The following is an 18,727-nucleotide window of genomic DNA, read 5'->3' on the forward strand; positions in this document are numbered from 1 at the left end:
CAATAAATATTTGTGTGTTTTCCATCCGCTTTGTGTGTTCTGTCCTGCCTACCCTCCGTCACAAATACAAAATATTAAAAATACATGTAGGAAATGAGGTAACTATTAGTGCTATAGTAGTGACACACCTAGTGTAATATCCCCAAAATATAGAGCTGCAAGGTCTTGATTATATTATAATGATCACAGGAATGGAAAAATGTGACAGAATATTTCCAGATATCTGATACATTGCTGGATATTGTAGACAGACATGGTCTGAAGGGTTTGCAAAGAACGCCTTGTCACTTAATTTTGCTTCATTATTGCCTCATGTTCGTGATTTGTTAAGTTAAATAGATCTTTCCTTGAATGTATAAAAGCAAAACCTTGCATAGTCTGTTGAAAGCTATTTCCTGAAATATTGCAAGTCCAATCTAGAGAAATCTAGAAAACTATAAACAAAAAAAAACTCTTCTGGGAAGGCTGGGAAGGTTTGGAAGTGTGTCTATGGGAATTTTTGACCATTCTTCCAGAAGCGCATTTGTGAGGTCAGGCACTGATTTAGGACGAGAAGGCCTGGCTTGCAATCTCTGCTGTAATTCAATCCAAAGGTGTTCTGTCGAGTTTAGGCCAGGACTCTGTGCAAGCCAGTCAAGTTCCTCCACCCCAACTCACTCATCCATGTCTTTATGGACATTGCTTTGTCACTTGTGCACCGTCATGTTGGAACAGGAAGGGGCCATCCTCAAACTGTTCCCACAAAATGTATTAAATTGTCCAAAATGTCTTGGTATGCTGACGCCTTAAGAGTTCCCCTCACTGGAACTAAGGGGCCAAGTTCAACCCCTGAAAGACAACGCCACAACATAATTCCCCCTCCACCAAATTTTACACTTGGCACAATGCAGTCAGGCAAGTACCATTCTGGCAACTGCCTAAACCAGACACGTCCATTGGATTGCCAGACAGAGAAGCGTGATTTGTCACTCCAGAAAACGCGTCTGCACTGCTCTAGAGTCCAGTGGAGGCATAGTTTACACCACTGCGTCTGACGCTTTGCATTACAGTTGGCGATGTAAGGCTTGGATGCAGCTGTTCGGCCATGGAAACCCATTCCGTGAAGCTCTCTATGCGCTGTTGTGCTAATATGAAAGCTACGTGAAGTTTGGAGGTCTTTAGCTATTGACTCTGCAGACGGTGACTTCTGCCCACTGTGCGCTTCAGCATACACTGACCCTGCTGTCATTTTACGTGGCCTACCACTTCATGGCTGAGTTGCTGTTGTTCCCAGTTGCTTCCACTTTGTTATAATACCAATACCAGTTGACCGTGGAATATTTAGTAGCGAGGAAATTTCACGGATGGACTTATTGCACAGGTGGCAACCTATCACGCTAACACGCTTGAATTCATTGAGCTCCTGAGAGCGACCCATTCTTTCACAAATGTTTGTAGAAGCAGTCTGCATGCCTAGGTGCTTGATTTTATACACCTGTGGCCATGAAGGTGATTGGAACACCTGAATCCAATGATTTGGAGGGGTGTCCTAATACTTTTGTGTGTGTGTGTGTGTGTGTGTGTGTGTGTGTGTGTGTGTGTGTGTGTGTGTGTGTGTGTGTGTGTGTGTGTGTGTGTGTGTGTGTGTGTGTGTGTGTGTGTGTGTGTGTGTGTGTGTGTGTGTGTGTGTGTGTGTGTGTGTGTGTGTGTGTGTGTGTGTGTGTGTGTGTAAGGGTTTCCTAGATTAAAAACTGGCTGAACAGAATTGCAAATCTCTGGGCAACTAAAACCATTTATGCACGTTTTATCTGTGTTTGCCTTTTAAAAGAAACTATAAATTGTTTTTGTAGCTAGCAATAAACTTTCAATACAGCAATAGTTTCAAGCTATCACTGTGTTGCAAGTCAAGGTCAATCTGCTACAAATGGTTACAATAAAACTATTAAACCGGACATACTGAAAATGACATATGTGAAACCCTTTTCACCATTACTTACTAACCATCTCTAATATAGATTGAGCTGGTATTGCATTAACGAGCCTGAGAATGTATTAGCGAGTGATGTCCGCTGTTGCTTTTATATATGCTGTTTAAACCACCCAATAATATAACTTTCAAAGACTTTACTGGTAGGATCTCAAAGTCTTGCACATCTACAGCAACCATTATGTGGGAGCCCCACTCTCTCCATTGGGTTGTTAAGGCATTTTTTTTAAATATACTGCTGCAGGACTGTGAATAGAGACAAGTACTATGGTAGAGAGATCTCGCTAATGAAGTTCTGAAGGGTAATGGGAAGCTGGTGAGTGTCTCAGCCCACCAGTGACCACCTATAACTTAAATATAATTTTTGAATAGACTGAGTAATAGTATTTGTTAGGCTGGTCATACATTATATAACTTTCTTGTACAATTTTTATTTACATTTACTAAAACCATATAATACCTAAACACTTTCAATTTGTATGCAGTCAGGCAGGTCCTTGCACTACATAGTTGAAGGTAAATCTAAACTAAATTAAATAAGAAAATTGTATAATGCATGGCCAGCTTAAGTCCTGCATAGCATGGCAACTTCTCTTTGCATTACTATGTAAAGGAAACTAATTTCAGCTTCTGAAGCCTGAACTTCAAAGGGCTTTACCCTTTATATTAAAAAACAAAGGCAAAACAAAGAGCACAACTGTGGCTTGACTACAGACACATGATATTCATTGTGTACATGCAAAGCAGAACAGTGCAGAATTAGGTGAGATTTTTCAGTTAACCCAATTAAACTTTGGCTTTTGATATTGTTTTTCGAAATATTTTCCCCTATATACTCTGCCCAGCTATTATACATTCTGCCTGCTTTTAGATACTATAAAATAGATTCTTCAGAGCATACTGCTTTATATGTAAAGTGACTATTCCAGCATCCTCTACTATTACTTTTAAGAGCAGGCACTAACTTTAATGAAAGGGTTTATGCTAGATGTTAGTGCACCTGTCTTTTTTTCCAGTGCCATTCTTACCAAAATTTTGAAAGGATGCAAGTATGCATCAGTTATTTATAAATCTTATCGGTTTTTATTGAATTTTTTCATATTTCCCATCTAGCTTTTGTATATTTTTATAGCTATAAGTGATCTGTAGTTTGTTTTTCTTGGATACTGAAAATACAGCATAAAGTCTAATGTTCTTGATGTGTAGATCTCCTTGAAAAGTCCCGGGTCGTCAGGCAACCAAGAGGTGAAAGAAATTTCCACATATTTTATCAGATGCTGTCTGGAGGTTCTGAAGATCTTCTCAGTAAGTACTGCAAAGCTAGGAAAATGTTTGTGAGCTGAAAATAACTGTGTAAATCTTTGCCTTTTCAGTGCCCATGCCACTGAACACTGTTCGTTTCACAAGTTTTTATGCCCTGAAGTATGCTATAAAAAGCCACACTTCTGGCAATGTCGATCTCTTGGGTCCCCCACGACCCCCCCTGTTTTCTTATCTCCTTCTTGCCTCACATCACTGCTTCTAAAGTGACATTAGATCAGAAGGAAGAACCAGTGAGAGTTTGGGGGGTCCAGAAGATTGACATTTGGTGATTGTTTCCCAGTGTTTTGGAGATGAGAACTGGTGATCACAATAATCACCTTTTACATTTTTAGATTTTTATTCGCCACTTTCACTTTATTTGCCTAAACAGGGTTTAGAGCCACTTAACAGTTTGACCAAGTCAGTAAAGAAATTAAAAAAAAAAAAATCTGACTCCTCTCCTTATCGAACACATTGGAAAGCACTGGTCTGAAATCTGCCCTCTTCAATTTGTGCTCTGGATTTATTTTATAATGCTTTATTTATCTTCAGTATTATTCATTATAATTGAAGCCCTTCATTTCCTAGATAAACTGAAACTTGATCGTGATTTCAGCAAATACAGCTATCTCAGCCTGGATTCTGCTAAAGTGAACGGTATAGATGATGCATCAAATTTCAAAACTGTCAGGGTAAGAGAACAGATGGGGTTTGTTGGATCTTCAATTCGAAGGTATCAGATTTAACTCTCTTGGGTTTACCAGAGCACTGGATGCAAAGAGCACTTACACTGTTTTTTTTTTAAAATATAGAAGAAAGGCTAATGTGACATGTGTTCTCCAGCTTAGTGATTTCTTGTTTCCATTAGGAAACTACAGTGAAGTTTAAAAAAAAAACAAAAAAAAAAAAACCTTATCAATTACTCCATTTATTCTGGATAAGGTCAATCAGTTGAATAGGTGTAAAAGGGAGTTCTTACTGTTTTTATACAATGGTTCATAGTTCAGTTAGCACAGTTTCAGTTTCTACTTGTTGTATTGACAGTCTCTAGGGAATCTATTATGTATGACCCATAATGGTATTCTTTAGAAAGCATTAAAAGCTATTTACATTTCACATTCGATCTGTCTCAGGGGGTGCTTTTCTGAAATTCTTTTAAGCACCCATTCACACCAGAGGCAGTGGGATACATTTTTGACTGCACTCTAACTGCATAGACAGTCCAAAAATCAAATGCACAGAAACACACGAAAATGCATGAAAAGACATCACAGTTCAGTGCACATAAAAGCCCAAAGAAGACAGAAGTGACCTAAAAAAAAAAAAAATGAAAACGTAGGAAAAATACCCTGCATATGTACGTCAAATGTACATCACTGCGCATACAAAAATGCAGTTTTTGGTGCTAGTTTCTTAGATGTTGCTCTCTTCTTTATCTGTATTACATATCAGTGTATTACAGTGATTCACTGACCTGGTACAACTCATTGACTTTACATTTCGTACCCTAATACAGCATGGTGTGAAGGGCTGAGAACTCTCAACACTGCTTTGTAGCATTAAAGGGTTGCAGCTCATCAGGAATTGAGCATTGCATTGCAAAGTGAATTTGTACACTTGCTGGTCATACAGTCACTCTTTTTTTGTTTACTTTTACCAGTAATACTTTGTAATTGGTTTCTAATGAAATGATAGTTTTAATACTCAAGAATATTTGGGTAATACTTAATGTAAAACTATGGTTTGCCCAAAATTGCTTACAATTCAATGGCAGTTTCTACAGCAACTTATATTCAGTTTCCCTTTGCTCAGCTGCATGGAGGGAAGAAATAAACATAATACTTCAAGGTATGGGAGAACATGTGACTTGCTACTACATTACAGAGAAATTGGAAGCTCAGTCACCTAATGCTGTAAAGTGGGAGAAAGTCCTTAAGTCACAACTTTTCTTTGTTCCCATGGGTATATGATGACAAAAGATGGCATTAGATAAAGTGGGACTCCACTGCATCTGAGCACCACAAACTAAAAACGCTATTTAAGTTTTTTTTAAACTCTGCTATCCATCCATGTCTCCATGCTTTATTTTGCAGAGAAATCACCTTGGAAAACACCTCCTAACATTTCTGGCTGTGGCCATTTTGACAATTATTAGATACCTGCTCCACGGTATTTATTATGTGCTCAAAGAAACTCACTATAGCAGCTACTAACAAACATGCACAAAACAGCGCACCCAGTAACAAATAACATGAGACGTGGAGAAAGAGAGCTTGTATGTTGGCAGGAGATTATTCACCTAAAGTTCTTTTTTTTTCATAAAAAGGCCATCTATTTCTTGTACTTTTTTTTACATGGGGGTGTGAGCATTGAAGACACTTTTTTTGTGAGAAGTCACTTTATTTTCAGCACCTGTACTAGCTGGTCCACACAGAGTGAGTACTCTAATTTTCTTATTCCAAAATATGTTCTTGCAAAATCCTTTTGCAATACACTTTGATGGCTTATTCCAGTTTTTATTGCAGACAAGATTTTTTACACTTTCTTTGCACATTAAATAGAGACTATTTTTATATACATTTTTTTTATTTTTATAGAAGACTTTTCACAGAGGACTTTTCTGTACACCTGAAATATATGGTTTGCACTTGTGTTAAAATTATTTAGCAACATGTGCTGTGTACAGCGTGCTGCCATTTTTTTACTTTATTTGTGGCTATTTTCAGTAAGGGCAGATGACTCATGCAGCATTTACCTCCTGGAATTTATCTGCCCTTAGCTCAGGCATGCAGGTAGGAGGGTGTGCTTAGCTGAGAAAACCCCTATTCTCCTAATGAAGAGTCCTGGGATGTATGACATCATCTGCCTAGGCCTGGAAACCAAGAGCTAGCTGAAAAAATTTAAACAAAAAGTTTAAAGCAAAGAAATACTATACTTTCCTATATATTTACTAATTCTAACAGTATAAGGATTAAAAATAGTCAAAAACACTGAAGGTGGATGAGGGAATCACTCCCGCTGAGGTATTGCTTTCTGCCGGTGGAGAGACTGCACAGGTGACAACACATAAAGTGAAAAGAATGTTTCTTAAGCTGCCAATACTTGGTGCAGACTTTTTTGTTTATCAAAATGACTGAACACAAAAAATGACACCGATTCCGCCATTCATACATTTGAGGTAGATGGGGAAATCCTCCCCACTGTGTCATAGTATTCTGACAATAGGACTCCCCCACGTCAGAATACACTGCTAAGTGCTGCAGAAGATTGGCTGCATGCAGTGATAGAAACTAATTTTTCCAAAAAGCCCATTTTAGAAAAGCTGATCGATAGATCGACTGTTTTGTGAACAGTAACAACCGTACATGGATCAATATTCAGCTGGTTCAGCAGGAATGGCCAGCTTCACAGAAACACAGTAACACAAATATTAAATAAACTGGCAAACATTCTAACCCTTTCCCGTAGAGACGTAGACAGAAATAAAACTTTTTTTTTTATACTATAGTGAAGGGTTAGAATTTGTTTTAATTTTAGTCTTTGTGCACACTGGGAAATTCTCATTATAGTCATCAGGACAGAAAACAAACGGAAACATTTCTGACAGTGGTACAGACTACAGAATAAAGCATGACAGGTGATCTGACTCTTCCTTATTCAATACTGGTGAGACTTTAAAATTCAGTCAGTATAAAAAATGATACACAAGCAAAGCTAGATCACCAAGTGCATGAAGGTGTTCAGCTTCCAGAGTTTTTCCATGACACAGTGGAAGTCGCAAACCAACACACGGTGCCACAGAACAGTATATATTCAATATGAATATATTATAAGCACCATATATAATGTATATGTGTGTATGTGTATATATAATGTATGCATATGTATATATAATATATGTGTGTGTGTGTGTGTATATATATATATATATATATATATACATACACAACATGAAAGTGTTAAAATAAAAGTCAGTTTTGTTTTTCTGTGTTCCCGCACGGAAGATTTGTGAACGTGGTTCTAGCCATTCCCTACGCTATGAAAACAAATGTATTGGCTAGAGATACTATACAACTCCTTATTCCCTCTAAGAGGACCCCTTACATGCTCAGTTATCTTCCTTTTCAGTCTTCTTCCAGGGATGGATTGTCCAGGATGACGCAGAGTGCAGTGTTGTTTAGATCAGCTTTGCTCTTTTCATCAATACACTGTGACAGTGTGCTATGATGATGCCCCATCATGGAACAGTGCTATTATTCCCTGCTGTCCATATGTTCACAGTCTTCTAGGTTATGGGATGCTGGGCATCAATCAGCCTGAAAGTCTGAGGGCAACTTGTGGCAGAGAACAGGTACTGCAGAGGGGTAGCTCTGGACAAAGGCCCCTTTCACATCGGTAGTCCGGTCAGTTCCACCTGTCTGTTTTTCAGAGGGACCCGACCGGAGCCTCCATTCTCCTTTATGGGTAGCACTATGTAAATGGAATTGTGTCTGTTTATACCCAGCTACCTTCGATCCAGCAAAAACAAACAGAAGGGGAATCCGTTCCCCTCTGTCTGCCTGGATCTGATCAGATGTCAGTCGAGCGTAAATGGACAGCCGGTCCATTTATCGTTCACATACTCTTTCCTTACCTGCAAGCTATCGCCCAGCAGCAGAACACGTGGGTAGGGGGTGGGTACAGTCAGTGTACAGCCTGATGTCAGAGCAATCCCTTCTCATCTGCTGTCTTATGACAGGAAGCGAGAGCATAGCACAACTCACACCTCCTGCCTGATTTCTGGTGCTGTCATTTGTCCTGTAACTTTCACTAAACTGTACCACGTTGCCCTCTGCTTCTCCCCACCCTGAGTGTGGGGATGGGGAGAGGGGCTCATCAGCCGGCCACTCCATCTGTGAGAAGGCCATCCTGGGGGGGCACAACTGAATTCTGGAGGGGGGGGGGGGCGCAGCCCTCCCCAGCACCCCCTAGATCTGGCCATGAATTGCATCTGTGCATGAACACCTACAGCAGGCTAACATAGAGGGGCATTTAGAAGCCGAAAAGTCAAAATTCCTCAAAAAGAGTGCTTTTGACACCTAGTGTACATGAGGCCTTTGGATTTAACCTCACACATTTTCAAGATTCGTGATCATGGCAGTTAGAGAAAGTGTGTCTTCCTAAGGGGTACACAGACAACAGTACAAACCTGACAGTAGTTTGAACCCCTCACCACTCTATCCAAATATAAAACAATACCTTTAATTATATTTGACATCTTTTAGTAGCAAAGATATTTAATTTTAAGTGTAGTCCTAGCCTTGGAGGATTGGATGAGGGTTAGTTTTGGGAATAGTTTTTGGGGTGAGATTTATGGTTAGGTTTAGGGTTAAGATGTGAGTTTAGGATTTTGAAGAAGTAAAAAGTTAGTGCTACTAAACCCACAACAGTAAAATCAGTCTGTATAAGCATGCGTGTTAAACTCACTGTGGAACCTAAGGGGTTAATCCTCTGCATTGTGCAAAAATGCTGTTTGAGCCTCACTTCTCTGATGTTCCCCTTCTTCCAGTGTCCCCCCTCAGAGTGCATGTGATCAGCATAGGGCCAATCAGCTCTGTGCAGACAGAGGTCAAGGGTTTTGCATCCTCTTAAAGCAGAAAAAAACTCCTCCTGCAAACTTTAGCTAGTGCTTGGCTGAGTTTAGCGGTAATGTTGTGGTTCAACGTTAGGGTTTAGGCTAGTTTTTGGATATACTTGGTAAATGTGTTCCATGTGTTATTGTCAATCACAAAATGTGTGGGTGTTGGCTATTTACTCATTTATTATCTTGTGGTGTAGAAATATTGTTGATACAAAGTTCAGTGTTGATTACAAAAAAAAAAATAAAAAAAATATATATATATCATGTCTTATCCTATATTTGCTTCATATCAATCAATGTTTTCTTCTTTCAGAATGCTATGCAGATTGTAGGTTTTATGGAACATGAAACACAATCTGTCCTGGAGGTTGTGGCAGCAGTATTAAAACTGGGGAATATCGAGTTTAAACCAGAATCTCGTGTCAATGGCCTGGATGAAAGCAAAGTTAAGGACAAGAATGGTAAGGACACAGAATGAGCTTTGTTATACATAGATCATTTAATGATATAAGCATAAAAATGTGATCTTGAAACAGGCAGACATTATTTAAATTTCATATTATAAATTATAGGCATTACTTCCTGGAGAAAAACTAATGGTAATATTTCTTCCAGCAAGCTCATTATTTGACTTCTTGCTTGATTTTGAAGTCTTATAGGCATGCTGTATTTGCCTTTCTTTGGTAGCTGAAAAGACATAGGATGTGGTTGTCAGCTATTCATTTTCCAGATGATCGCAACATAACCACAGAAATAGGGCTCGCCACAGGAAAGAATGTTCTGCAGTGTCAAGGCTTGAATTTGTGGAATAACAACAAGCCTTAGCTAGAAAGCAAAAAGCCACATTACAAGGTGAATATAGTCAGAGAATAGTGATTAGTCTGGAATTTTAAGAATTATGTACAGTACAGTAAAGTAAAACTCCAGGCAGATATAAAAAGTAACAAAAATATGCATCTCTATATTCATTACATTAATTAATTTTTTTTTTTAATGCAGTTAGTTCAAGTACCTGAATTATACTTGATTTTAGCCTCTTGTAAGCCCCTATGCTACAGAGCTACTTTGAGAGGTGGTGGGACAAGACAGGGTTCAGTCAGGTGTACAGCATACAGATGTGCTGACAAGGAACATGCCGAGAGGGGGAAAGTGCAGAATGAGCAGAGAGATGGCCTCATCAATGTGCGGCTGCACTTTCCCTATTTATTCTGTAGGCTGGGAATGGAAAGTTGACACCATTGTATTCCTCCTACTGTTTGACTATCACAGAGAAAGTAGTGTTATCCACCTGGTTGTGTTGTGTGGTAGAGCTGTCTAAATCTCAGAACTGGATGGTCATATACAAAAATAGTTTTTTCACTTTTAAGTATTTCATCTCTTTGGCTGGAGTTCAGCTTTAATTAAAGATTATTTAAAGATTTCCATATTTCAGCATAAAAAAATCTGCAGTGGACAAGGTAGTGTTCATTCTGAAATTGAACATAAAACACTAGCAACATGGGCCTCTGAGTAGAAGGGGTCTGACAGATATTGCATATCTCCTCCCATGTTCACAGTTGGGGCAAGAATATTGCCATGTGCTTATTTATAAAGTCAACAAAACAAAAATTACAAAAGTGGGCCTTACTCTAGGCTTCAATACATATTCCCTCAATCCTGTTATGTGTTTGCACAATTTTATTCAACCCCTACTCATCGGTTTTATGGACCCTTGGGTGATCCTTTAGTAGCATGAAATACGTGGACATATAGTTACATACCTCCCAACTTTCTGAGATGGGAACGAGGGACACCTATTAGCAAAAGTATGTGGGCATAAGACACACCCCCTGCCATGCCCACTTAAAGGAGAATTATACCAAAAAAATGATTAGTTCAACCAATAGGTTCTTTTTTTTTTTACTACTACTATTCCTTTTTCCTGGCTTTTGAAATGTACAAATGCAGCAATTTAGAAATTGGACGTAAAGTTTAGCACTAGAAAACACTTTTTGAAAGATATAAAAAGTGCATTTTATATACAACTATAGAGATCAGACCAAAATGATAGAGAGACTGTTCTAAATGAGGGACAGTCCCTCTAAATCAGGAACAGTTGGGAGCTATGTAGTTAGAAGATCATTGTCTCTTGCTTTTCGTTTTGGGTAGAGGATTTAGGGGTTAGGAACTCTGTTTGCTTTTACTGCAGTCTCTGCTCCCTTGGGGGATACAGCATTGGAAACTTGGCAGATTTAACCCTTACTCAGATAACCATAAATTTCCTGTGCAGGTAGGATATAGATTAGCATATAGAGAAAGATAACTGCTTTCAGGGGAGGTTTAGGCAAGATTTCTATTAAAAGGATGGTGCAGTAAATTACATTGTATAGCATATGTAATTCCAGAAAACTACTTCCAGGCAAATCATTGGTAGCTGTGCTGTGTTAGGAGATCCTTTTTGTTTCATATAGGTGCCATTTAAAATTTCTCCATGGATATATTTGGTACCAGACGAAATTCATAAACCTTTCACTACATCACCACACCATTGCTTCAGATCTATTCTGATTTATCGGTTTTATTTATTTAAAAAAAAAAGTTAATATCCTTAAATGAAACATGCTATTGGAAATTAAGGGCTGCCGTCACTGACATCATCTGGAAATGCTATTTGCTTGCTGTCATGCTGACCCTCTGGCTTTAATATGTTGTATTATTGATCTAGAGGAAGCATGCAGATAAGTACAGATGTACAAATGCAGATTAGATTGGGATTAGCAGCACAGTGGCGTTGATTTACTAAAGGCAAAAAGGCTGTTCACTTTGCAAGGGAATGAACCCCAAAGATTGATGAATGAGGTGAAACTCTGCCAGCTTCCATCATCCAATCATGTGCAAGCAGAAAAGCTGTTATTTGCATTTTCTTTTCACATAATTGGATATTCATAGAAAAGTGAAACTTCACCTTATTCACTAAGTTCTGGGGCAATTTCCCTATCAAAGTGAACAACCTCTTTGCCTTTAGTAAATCGACCTTTCTGGCACAGCCTTCTGGCACAGCTTCTGATCATGCAAACACCCCTGTTTAGACTATGGAGGACGACGGGTAGGTATTGCCTAGTGCACTGAAAAGTTATCTTATTTAAAACTGTAGCAATTGGACAGTGTTTTCCAACAGGTCGCATTGCTCTCTATCCCTGAGATTTCTCTGAAAGAATTGGCCAAAGTGATTATATAGACTCAAGGTCTTTGTCAAAAATTGTGGAAAATATCAGGGTTGAAAATGAATAAGTCTGTGGGCACTTTTGCCTCAAATTGAATACCAGTACAATTGTAAAGATTCCAGAAACTAATAAGTGTGTCTTCAACAACAGTGTGACAGACCATAGCTATTTTGTTATATAGCCTTTTGCCTATTTTAGTTTTTCTTTTACTATTGTAGGTCACATTTGCATTAGCGGTATGTACTTGGGGGTAATGTGCAGCTTATATACAGTATGTGTAATGTTAATAAACAACACATTATTTACTAATTCATTTGCCTTTTGGAAATGCATTTACCTTGATTTACAAGTTCACAAAACTTTGCATATACATTATACTGTCAAATGTATTGGAATGCTTGTGTTTACAACCACATGAACTTTAATGCCATCCCAGTTTTAGTCTGTAGGGTTAAATATTGAGTTGGCCTACCCTTTGCAGCTATAACAGCTACAACTATTCTGGGAAGGTTGTCCACAAGGTTTAGGAGTGTGTCTATGGGAATGTTTGACCATTCTTCCAGAAGCGCATTGTCTGACAAGAAGGTTTGGCTCGCAGTTTCCGCTCTAATTCATCCCAAAGGTGCTCTATTGGGTTGAGTTGCAGGCCAGTCAAGTTGCTCCAACCCAAACTCTCTCATCCATGTCTTTAAGGACCTTTATTTGTGCACTGGTGCGCAGTCATGGAACAGAAAGGGGCCATCCTCAAACTGTTCCCAAAAAGTTGGAAGCATGAAATTGTCCAAAATGTCTTGGGATGCTGACGCCTTAAGAGTTCCCTTCGTAGCTGAGTTGCTGTTGTTCCCAGTTGCTTCCACTTTGTTATAATACCACCAACAGTTGACCTTGGAATATTTAGTAGCAAGGAAATTTAAGGATGGACTTATTGCACAAGTGGCAACCTATCACAGTACCACACTTGAATTTACTGAGCTCCTGAAAGCGACCCATTCTTTCACAAATGTTTGTAGAAGCAGATTGCATGCCTAGGTGCTTGATTTTATACACCTGTGGCCATGGAGGTGATTGGAACACCTGAATCTAATATAATATAGTGTATGTTATGTATATGGAATTTCTAATATTTTTCTTTTTTTTGTTTATCTTCCTAGAGTTGAAGGAAATCTGTGAGTTAATTGGTATTGATCAGAGTGTTTTGGAACGAGCCTTCAGTTTCCGAACAGTGGAAGCCAAACAGGAAAAGGTGTCCACAACACTCAATGTTTGTCAGGTGATTAAATAATTTGATTCATTTGCAGTTAGGGGCAAATAAATATTATTCTTGTACCATGGGACAAACAGAAAAACCTGGTTTGCTAAGGTGATTATCTTTTTTTATGTTTTTAACATTATGCATACTTGCTAAAATAAACAAATTGTGTGGAGCAGCATTACTTTAACCACTTGCCCTTCTGAGAATTTACCCCCCTTCCTGACCAGGCCATTTTTTGCGTTACGACTATGGGTTATTCTAACTGACAATTGCACAGTCATGCAACACTGCACCCAAATAAAATTTATGTCCTTTTTCCTCCACAAATAGAGCTTTCTTTCAGTGGTATTTGATCGCCTGTGCGGTTTTTATTTTTTGTGCTATAAATAAAAAAAAAGTCTGCAAATTTTGAGAAAAAAAACTATATTTTTTACTTTTTGCTATTAAACATGCCCAGTAAAAAAATTTTTAAAAATCAAATTTCGTCATAAATTTAGGGCAAAATGTATTCTGCTGCATATATTTGCTAAAAAAAAAATTCCAAATACGTGAAAATAATTTGTTTACATGAAAGTTAAAGTGTTTACAAATGGCAGTATATACTGTATACTGGGATTTTGTTTTTTTTTTCTTTTTTCTTTTTACTAGTAATGGCGGCGATCAGCGACTTATATCGGGACTGTGGGATTGCAGCGGGCATTCTGACACTGGGGGGAACTGACTTGGTCTCACTGACATCCCCAGTTACACCAATACAGTGATCAGTGCTAATAAAAAGCACTGACACTTGCTAATGGCACTGGGCAGAAAGGGGTCAACATGTGGGGTGATCAAAGGGTTAACTGTGTGCTGGGTGTTTTTTTACCATGGGGCTGTGTGTTTGTGCTTCACTGTAAGCACACTGCTTTCTTTGCATGCAAAGCAGTGTGCAGGAACTGACAGGGGAGAGAACTGTTTTGTTTACAAACGTTTTTGGTCAGAGCTTAATTAAACAAGCTGAAGTTAGAAGCTGATTGGCTACCATGCACAACAGCACCAGATTTTGCACTCTCCAAATTTTAGTAAATCACCCCCTATGTAATTTGCAGCATGTCATTTAGAAAAGTAGCAATGTTATAAAAACCTAATGGCACCCACTAAACCAATAAGATCTCATTGGTGAACAATATTCTTTTTCCTAAATATAAAATCAGCAATTGTCTTGCCATGTATTTTGTTTAATTTAAAAAAAAATTTGTGTAGAGCAAATGGACTTTTTGAACAGAAATGTAGTTTATTTTCAGTGAGTGCATATTTTGATTTATTCTAAATTCATATTTTTTATAATTTTACAGGCTTGCTCTTGCATGTGTTTGTGTTAAATAAAGAAATGTATTGTTAGGTGCAAGTGCTGCAGATCCTCCATATGTAATGAGCAAATCTAGATGCCTACATATACATATATATTACAAAATATAAATAGAATATGCAAATTATAAATAGAAATATGCACTGGGTTGCTCGCTACTAATGCACCATTATTTAATCAGATGTTTTTTAATACTTGATTTTCTTCTATTTTTGTCAAGTGGAATACTTTATACAGCTTCCTTTTTAAGTATTCTAGCCTGGAACACCAGACCCATAGGATATCCTCTTCATTGTTGGAGAGTTTTGGGCATGTAGGTCCCTTAACATACTGATATTAACCCATATACCTTCCAGATGGCCTGGTTCTTCAAAAGGGAAACCCTAATTAATTCTTGAGGCACCAGCATGGCTGACCTTTTAAAGCCCATGTGCAGTCAAAATCACAAACAGAAAAATCAGCACAAGGGACCTAACTTGAGCTCCATGTACACGAGCCTACCCTGACAACCGGCCGCGGGAAAATGCAAATCACAGCAACCGCGGTACTTTGGTTTTGCATTTTCCTGTTGTCGGCAGTCAAAACGTTCCTATCCTGAACTCGATTTTTCCACATTCAGGAGAGGGATGTTTAACCTCACATAAACGTTGCAGCTCTTAAACTCTGCTAAAAGCCTATGTGTACATGGACACACTGGCTTTTATAAAGTTGAGTTCAGGTGCTTTGGCAAAGAAATGCCAAAAGCTCCTAAACCCCTGCCACTGTAATCTTCAGGTGCAACTGGGGATAATAGAACTAAGGGGCTGTCACAGCCTCTTATCAAGACAGCCTGATTATGCCTGCCTTTCCTGCCCAGATCCGCCATTAATAGAAGTTGTATTACAGCTTCTATGTGTGGAAAGTCATCTATAAATAAAGGATGGGCAGATGATTGATAGCTCTTCAGCTCTGTTCATAGATCCGGTTTCATTCATAAAGATGATGTACAAGACAGGACGGAACGGAGGAAGATTTTCACCAACAGAGGAATCAGTGCAAGGGACACATTCTACTGACCACAAGTTATGTCCTATTTGTTCTGGTTTTTCAGTTTGTGATTTTAGCTGCACTTAGGCTTTAACATGAGCAGCAAAATTATACATCTTGAGTCCATTTCCCATACTATAAATCATAATCTATTTACTGAGTAGGAACCACTATAGTTACATAGATTCAGTTTAACCATAGTGGGTCCTTTTTAATGAATAAATGAATGAACTAATAATCATTCAGAGGAGCAGTAACTGAAGCAGGAAAGTTTTTCATGATACCACGATCCAGTACTAGTATGTACTAGAATATCTAATTCAGCAGTTCAGTATTTTATTAATTATTCTGTTTGTGTTTTCTAAACTGTTGTGAACAGGTAAGAATTATCTTCTGCATGCCTACAAACACACATCAGGCAGGGTGTCGTACCCATAGCGACAACCCTTCCCTATGTGCACATGCTTTTGCGTTCCTGGGGGAAAAGGGGTGGGAGGAAACACTGCACAAAACCACATTATTAATTTTTTTTTTTTTTTTTAAAGTTGTTACACGCACATGAGAATCTAGTGCATTAAGCAGATAACCTAACTGAATTTTGTAAACGTTAGGTTAAATATATGTTTGCAATATATGCACATTGGGTTTAGTATATGTATGTGTATATACACTCACCAGCCACTTTATTAGGTACACCTGTTCAATTGCTTGGTAACACAAACTGCTAATCAGCCAATCACATGGCAGCAACTCAATGCATTTAGGCATGTAGACGTGGTGAAGACGACTTGCTGAAGTTCAAACCGAGCATCAGAATGGAGAATGTGGCAAGATTGTTGGTGCCAGATGGGCTGACCTGAGTATTTCAAAAAGTGCTGATCTACTGGGATTTTCACGCACAACCATCTCTAGGGTTTATAAAGAATGGTCCAAAAAAGAGAAAATATCCAGTGAGAGGCAGTTATGTTGACAAAAATGCCTCATTGATGTCAGAGGTCAGATGAGAAGGGACAGGCTGGTTTGAGATGATAGAAAGGTAACAGTAACTTAACCACTCGTTACAACCAAGGTATGCAGAATACCATCTCTGTATGCACAACATGTCAAACCTTGAAGCAGATGGGCTACAACAGCAGAAGACCACACTGGGTGGCACTCCTGTCAGCTAAGAACAGGAAACGGAGGCTACAATTCACACAGGGTCACCAACATTGGACAGTAAAAGATTGAAAAAACATTTCCTGGTCTGATGAGTCTCGATTTCAGCTGCAACATTCAGATGGTAGGGTCAAAATTTGGCATAAAGAACATGAAAGCATAGATCCATTGTGCCTTGTAACAGTGGTTCATGGATGTGCAGCCGACAAATCTGCAGCAACTGTGTGATGCTATCATGTCAATATGGACCAAGATCTCTGATGAATATTTCCAACACCTTGGTGAATCTGTGCCATGAAGAATTAATGCAGTTCTGAAGGCAAAAGGGGGTCCAACCTGGTGCTAGCCAGGTGTACCTAATAAATTGGCTGGTGAGTGTGTGTGTGTGTATGTATGTATGTATGTATATGTGTATATATATATATATATATATATATATATATATATATATATATATATACATACATATACGTATATCCCTATTAAAGTATATTTCAAACAGTTGTTGGTAATTTGTAGTGGTTGTATTTATAGTGGTTTTGATTATATTTTCTTTCCATTTATTATGTTCATTGCTTAAACTTTTTTTTAAATTTGCAGGTAAAGATTTAGACTTCTTTTTTTACATGTTTCTAGTTTCCATACTTCCTACCAAGACAAGCCACAAGTTAAACAGCTCAGTGGTCAAAGCTGAAATTTATATGCACAACTGAATATGCCAGAGCAGTGAAACACTGCAAAGTCTCATCACTGAGGTTCAACTCTAGTTTCAGGAGATAAATACTACTGTCCTTTAGCTATCCTGCAGTGTTCTGGAAATCGTTTGTTACATATAAAGTCATTTGCATAACAAAGATTATAGGAATATGGCAAAAAAGCAGATTTTAAAATCAGTTTAAAAATGTATAAACTTTGAAAGAATACAATTGACCCTTAATCCATTAACAATTAAAAGGTAAAACATTACTTTGTTCATCATTTAGTTGTCTAAATTGAATAATGAAGACCAGTGGTCTCTTAAATTTCTAAACAAAGAGCCAGTTTACTGTTATTTAGACTTTGAAGGGGAGGAAGAGGCTACTGTTGCCCCCCCCTACCTAGTAAAAAAGTATGTCCCACAGTCATTGGAAGTGGACAGTACCCCAGGCTTGGTGGTCATTTGGAGCAAAAAAATCACATACTTAGCACCTGTGGTCAGTAGGAGGAGGAATTGTGTCCCATCATTGGTGTCAGTGGGAGGAATAGTACCCGATTTGCTTTTATCAGTGAGAACCCAATTGTTTATATCAATGGGAGGAATTATGCCCCATTGTTGTCTGTGGAAGGAATAATGCACCGTTGTGTGTGCCAGTGGGAGAAATGGTGGCTCATTGTTGGTGTCAGAGGGAGGAATAGTGCCTCTTATTAATGGTAGAATCCGTTCCCAAAGGGCTGGAAAAGGGCCACAGTTTATAGGCCACTGATATAGACACCTCTTTAGAGAGACTCTGTTCTCTCTCTCTCCCTCCTCATATTTTACTTCATTACTAAAAGAATCCAGGCAAAGTTAGGCCGGCCATAGATGTTTTGAATCTTGGCTTATTCACCACCTGAGATTTTATATATCTATGGGCAGGCTGATTGTAGTCGATTGATGGATCGACTTGGGTACAACCAGCATGTTGGATTTTTACATGCAGTTATTGCCTATGGCTATAGCTGTTAGTATTAATCACTGTGCTCTAGAAAAGTAAACCATTTGTGGACAGCATTTTAATGTATTACATACAATCATATGGGACTGTAAGCTATTAGTGCATCATCTTTTTAGAATGCTTATTATATATCATTCTATTTATTGCAGATACAGTGG

At 38.4% G+C, this 18,727-nt stretch overlaps 1 protein-coding gene across 1 annotated transcript in view; it reads left to right on the forward strand.

Moving 5' to 3' along the window:
* Window positions 1–18,727, forward strand: part of MYO1B (myosin IB) — a 169,958-nt gene that overhangs the window by 48,515 nt on the left and 102,716 nt on the right. The window contains exons 7-10 of the mRNA XM_089687686.1: window positions 3,173–3,271; window positions 3,857–3,960; window positions 9,202–9,349; window positions 13,243–13,361. Coding sequence (XP_089543812.1) covers window positions 3,173–3,271; window positions 3,857–3,960; window positions 9,202–9,349; window positions 13,243–13,361 — 470 coding nt within the window. The remainder of the gene's footprint in view (window positions 1–3,172; window positions 3,272–3,856; window positions 3,961–9,201; window positions 9,350–13,242; window positions 13,362–18,727) is intronic.

This window comes from Staurois parvus, unplaced genomic scaffold (assembly GCF_062004578.1).
Source record: "Staurois parvus isolate SC_StPar_1 unplaced genomic scaffold, SC_StPar_1.0 ptg000434l, whole genome shotgun sequence".
Classification (NCBI taxonomy): domain Eukaryota; kingdom Metazoa; phylum Chordata; class Amphibia; order Anura; family Ranidae; genus Staurois; species Staurois parvus.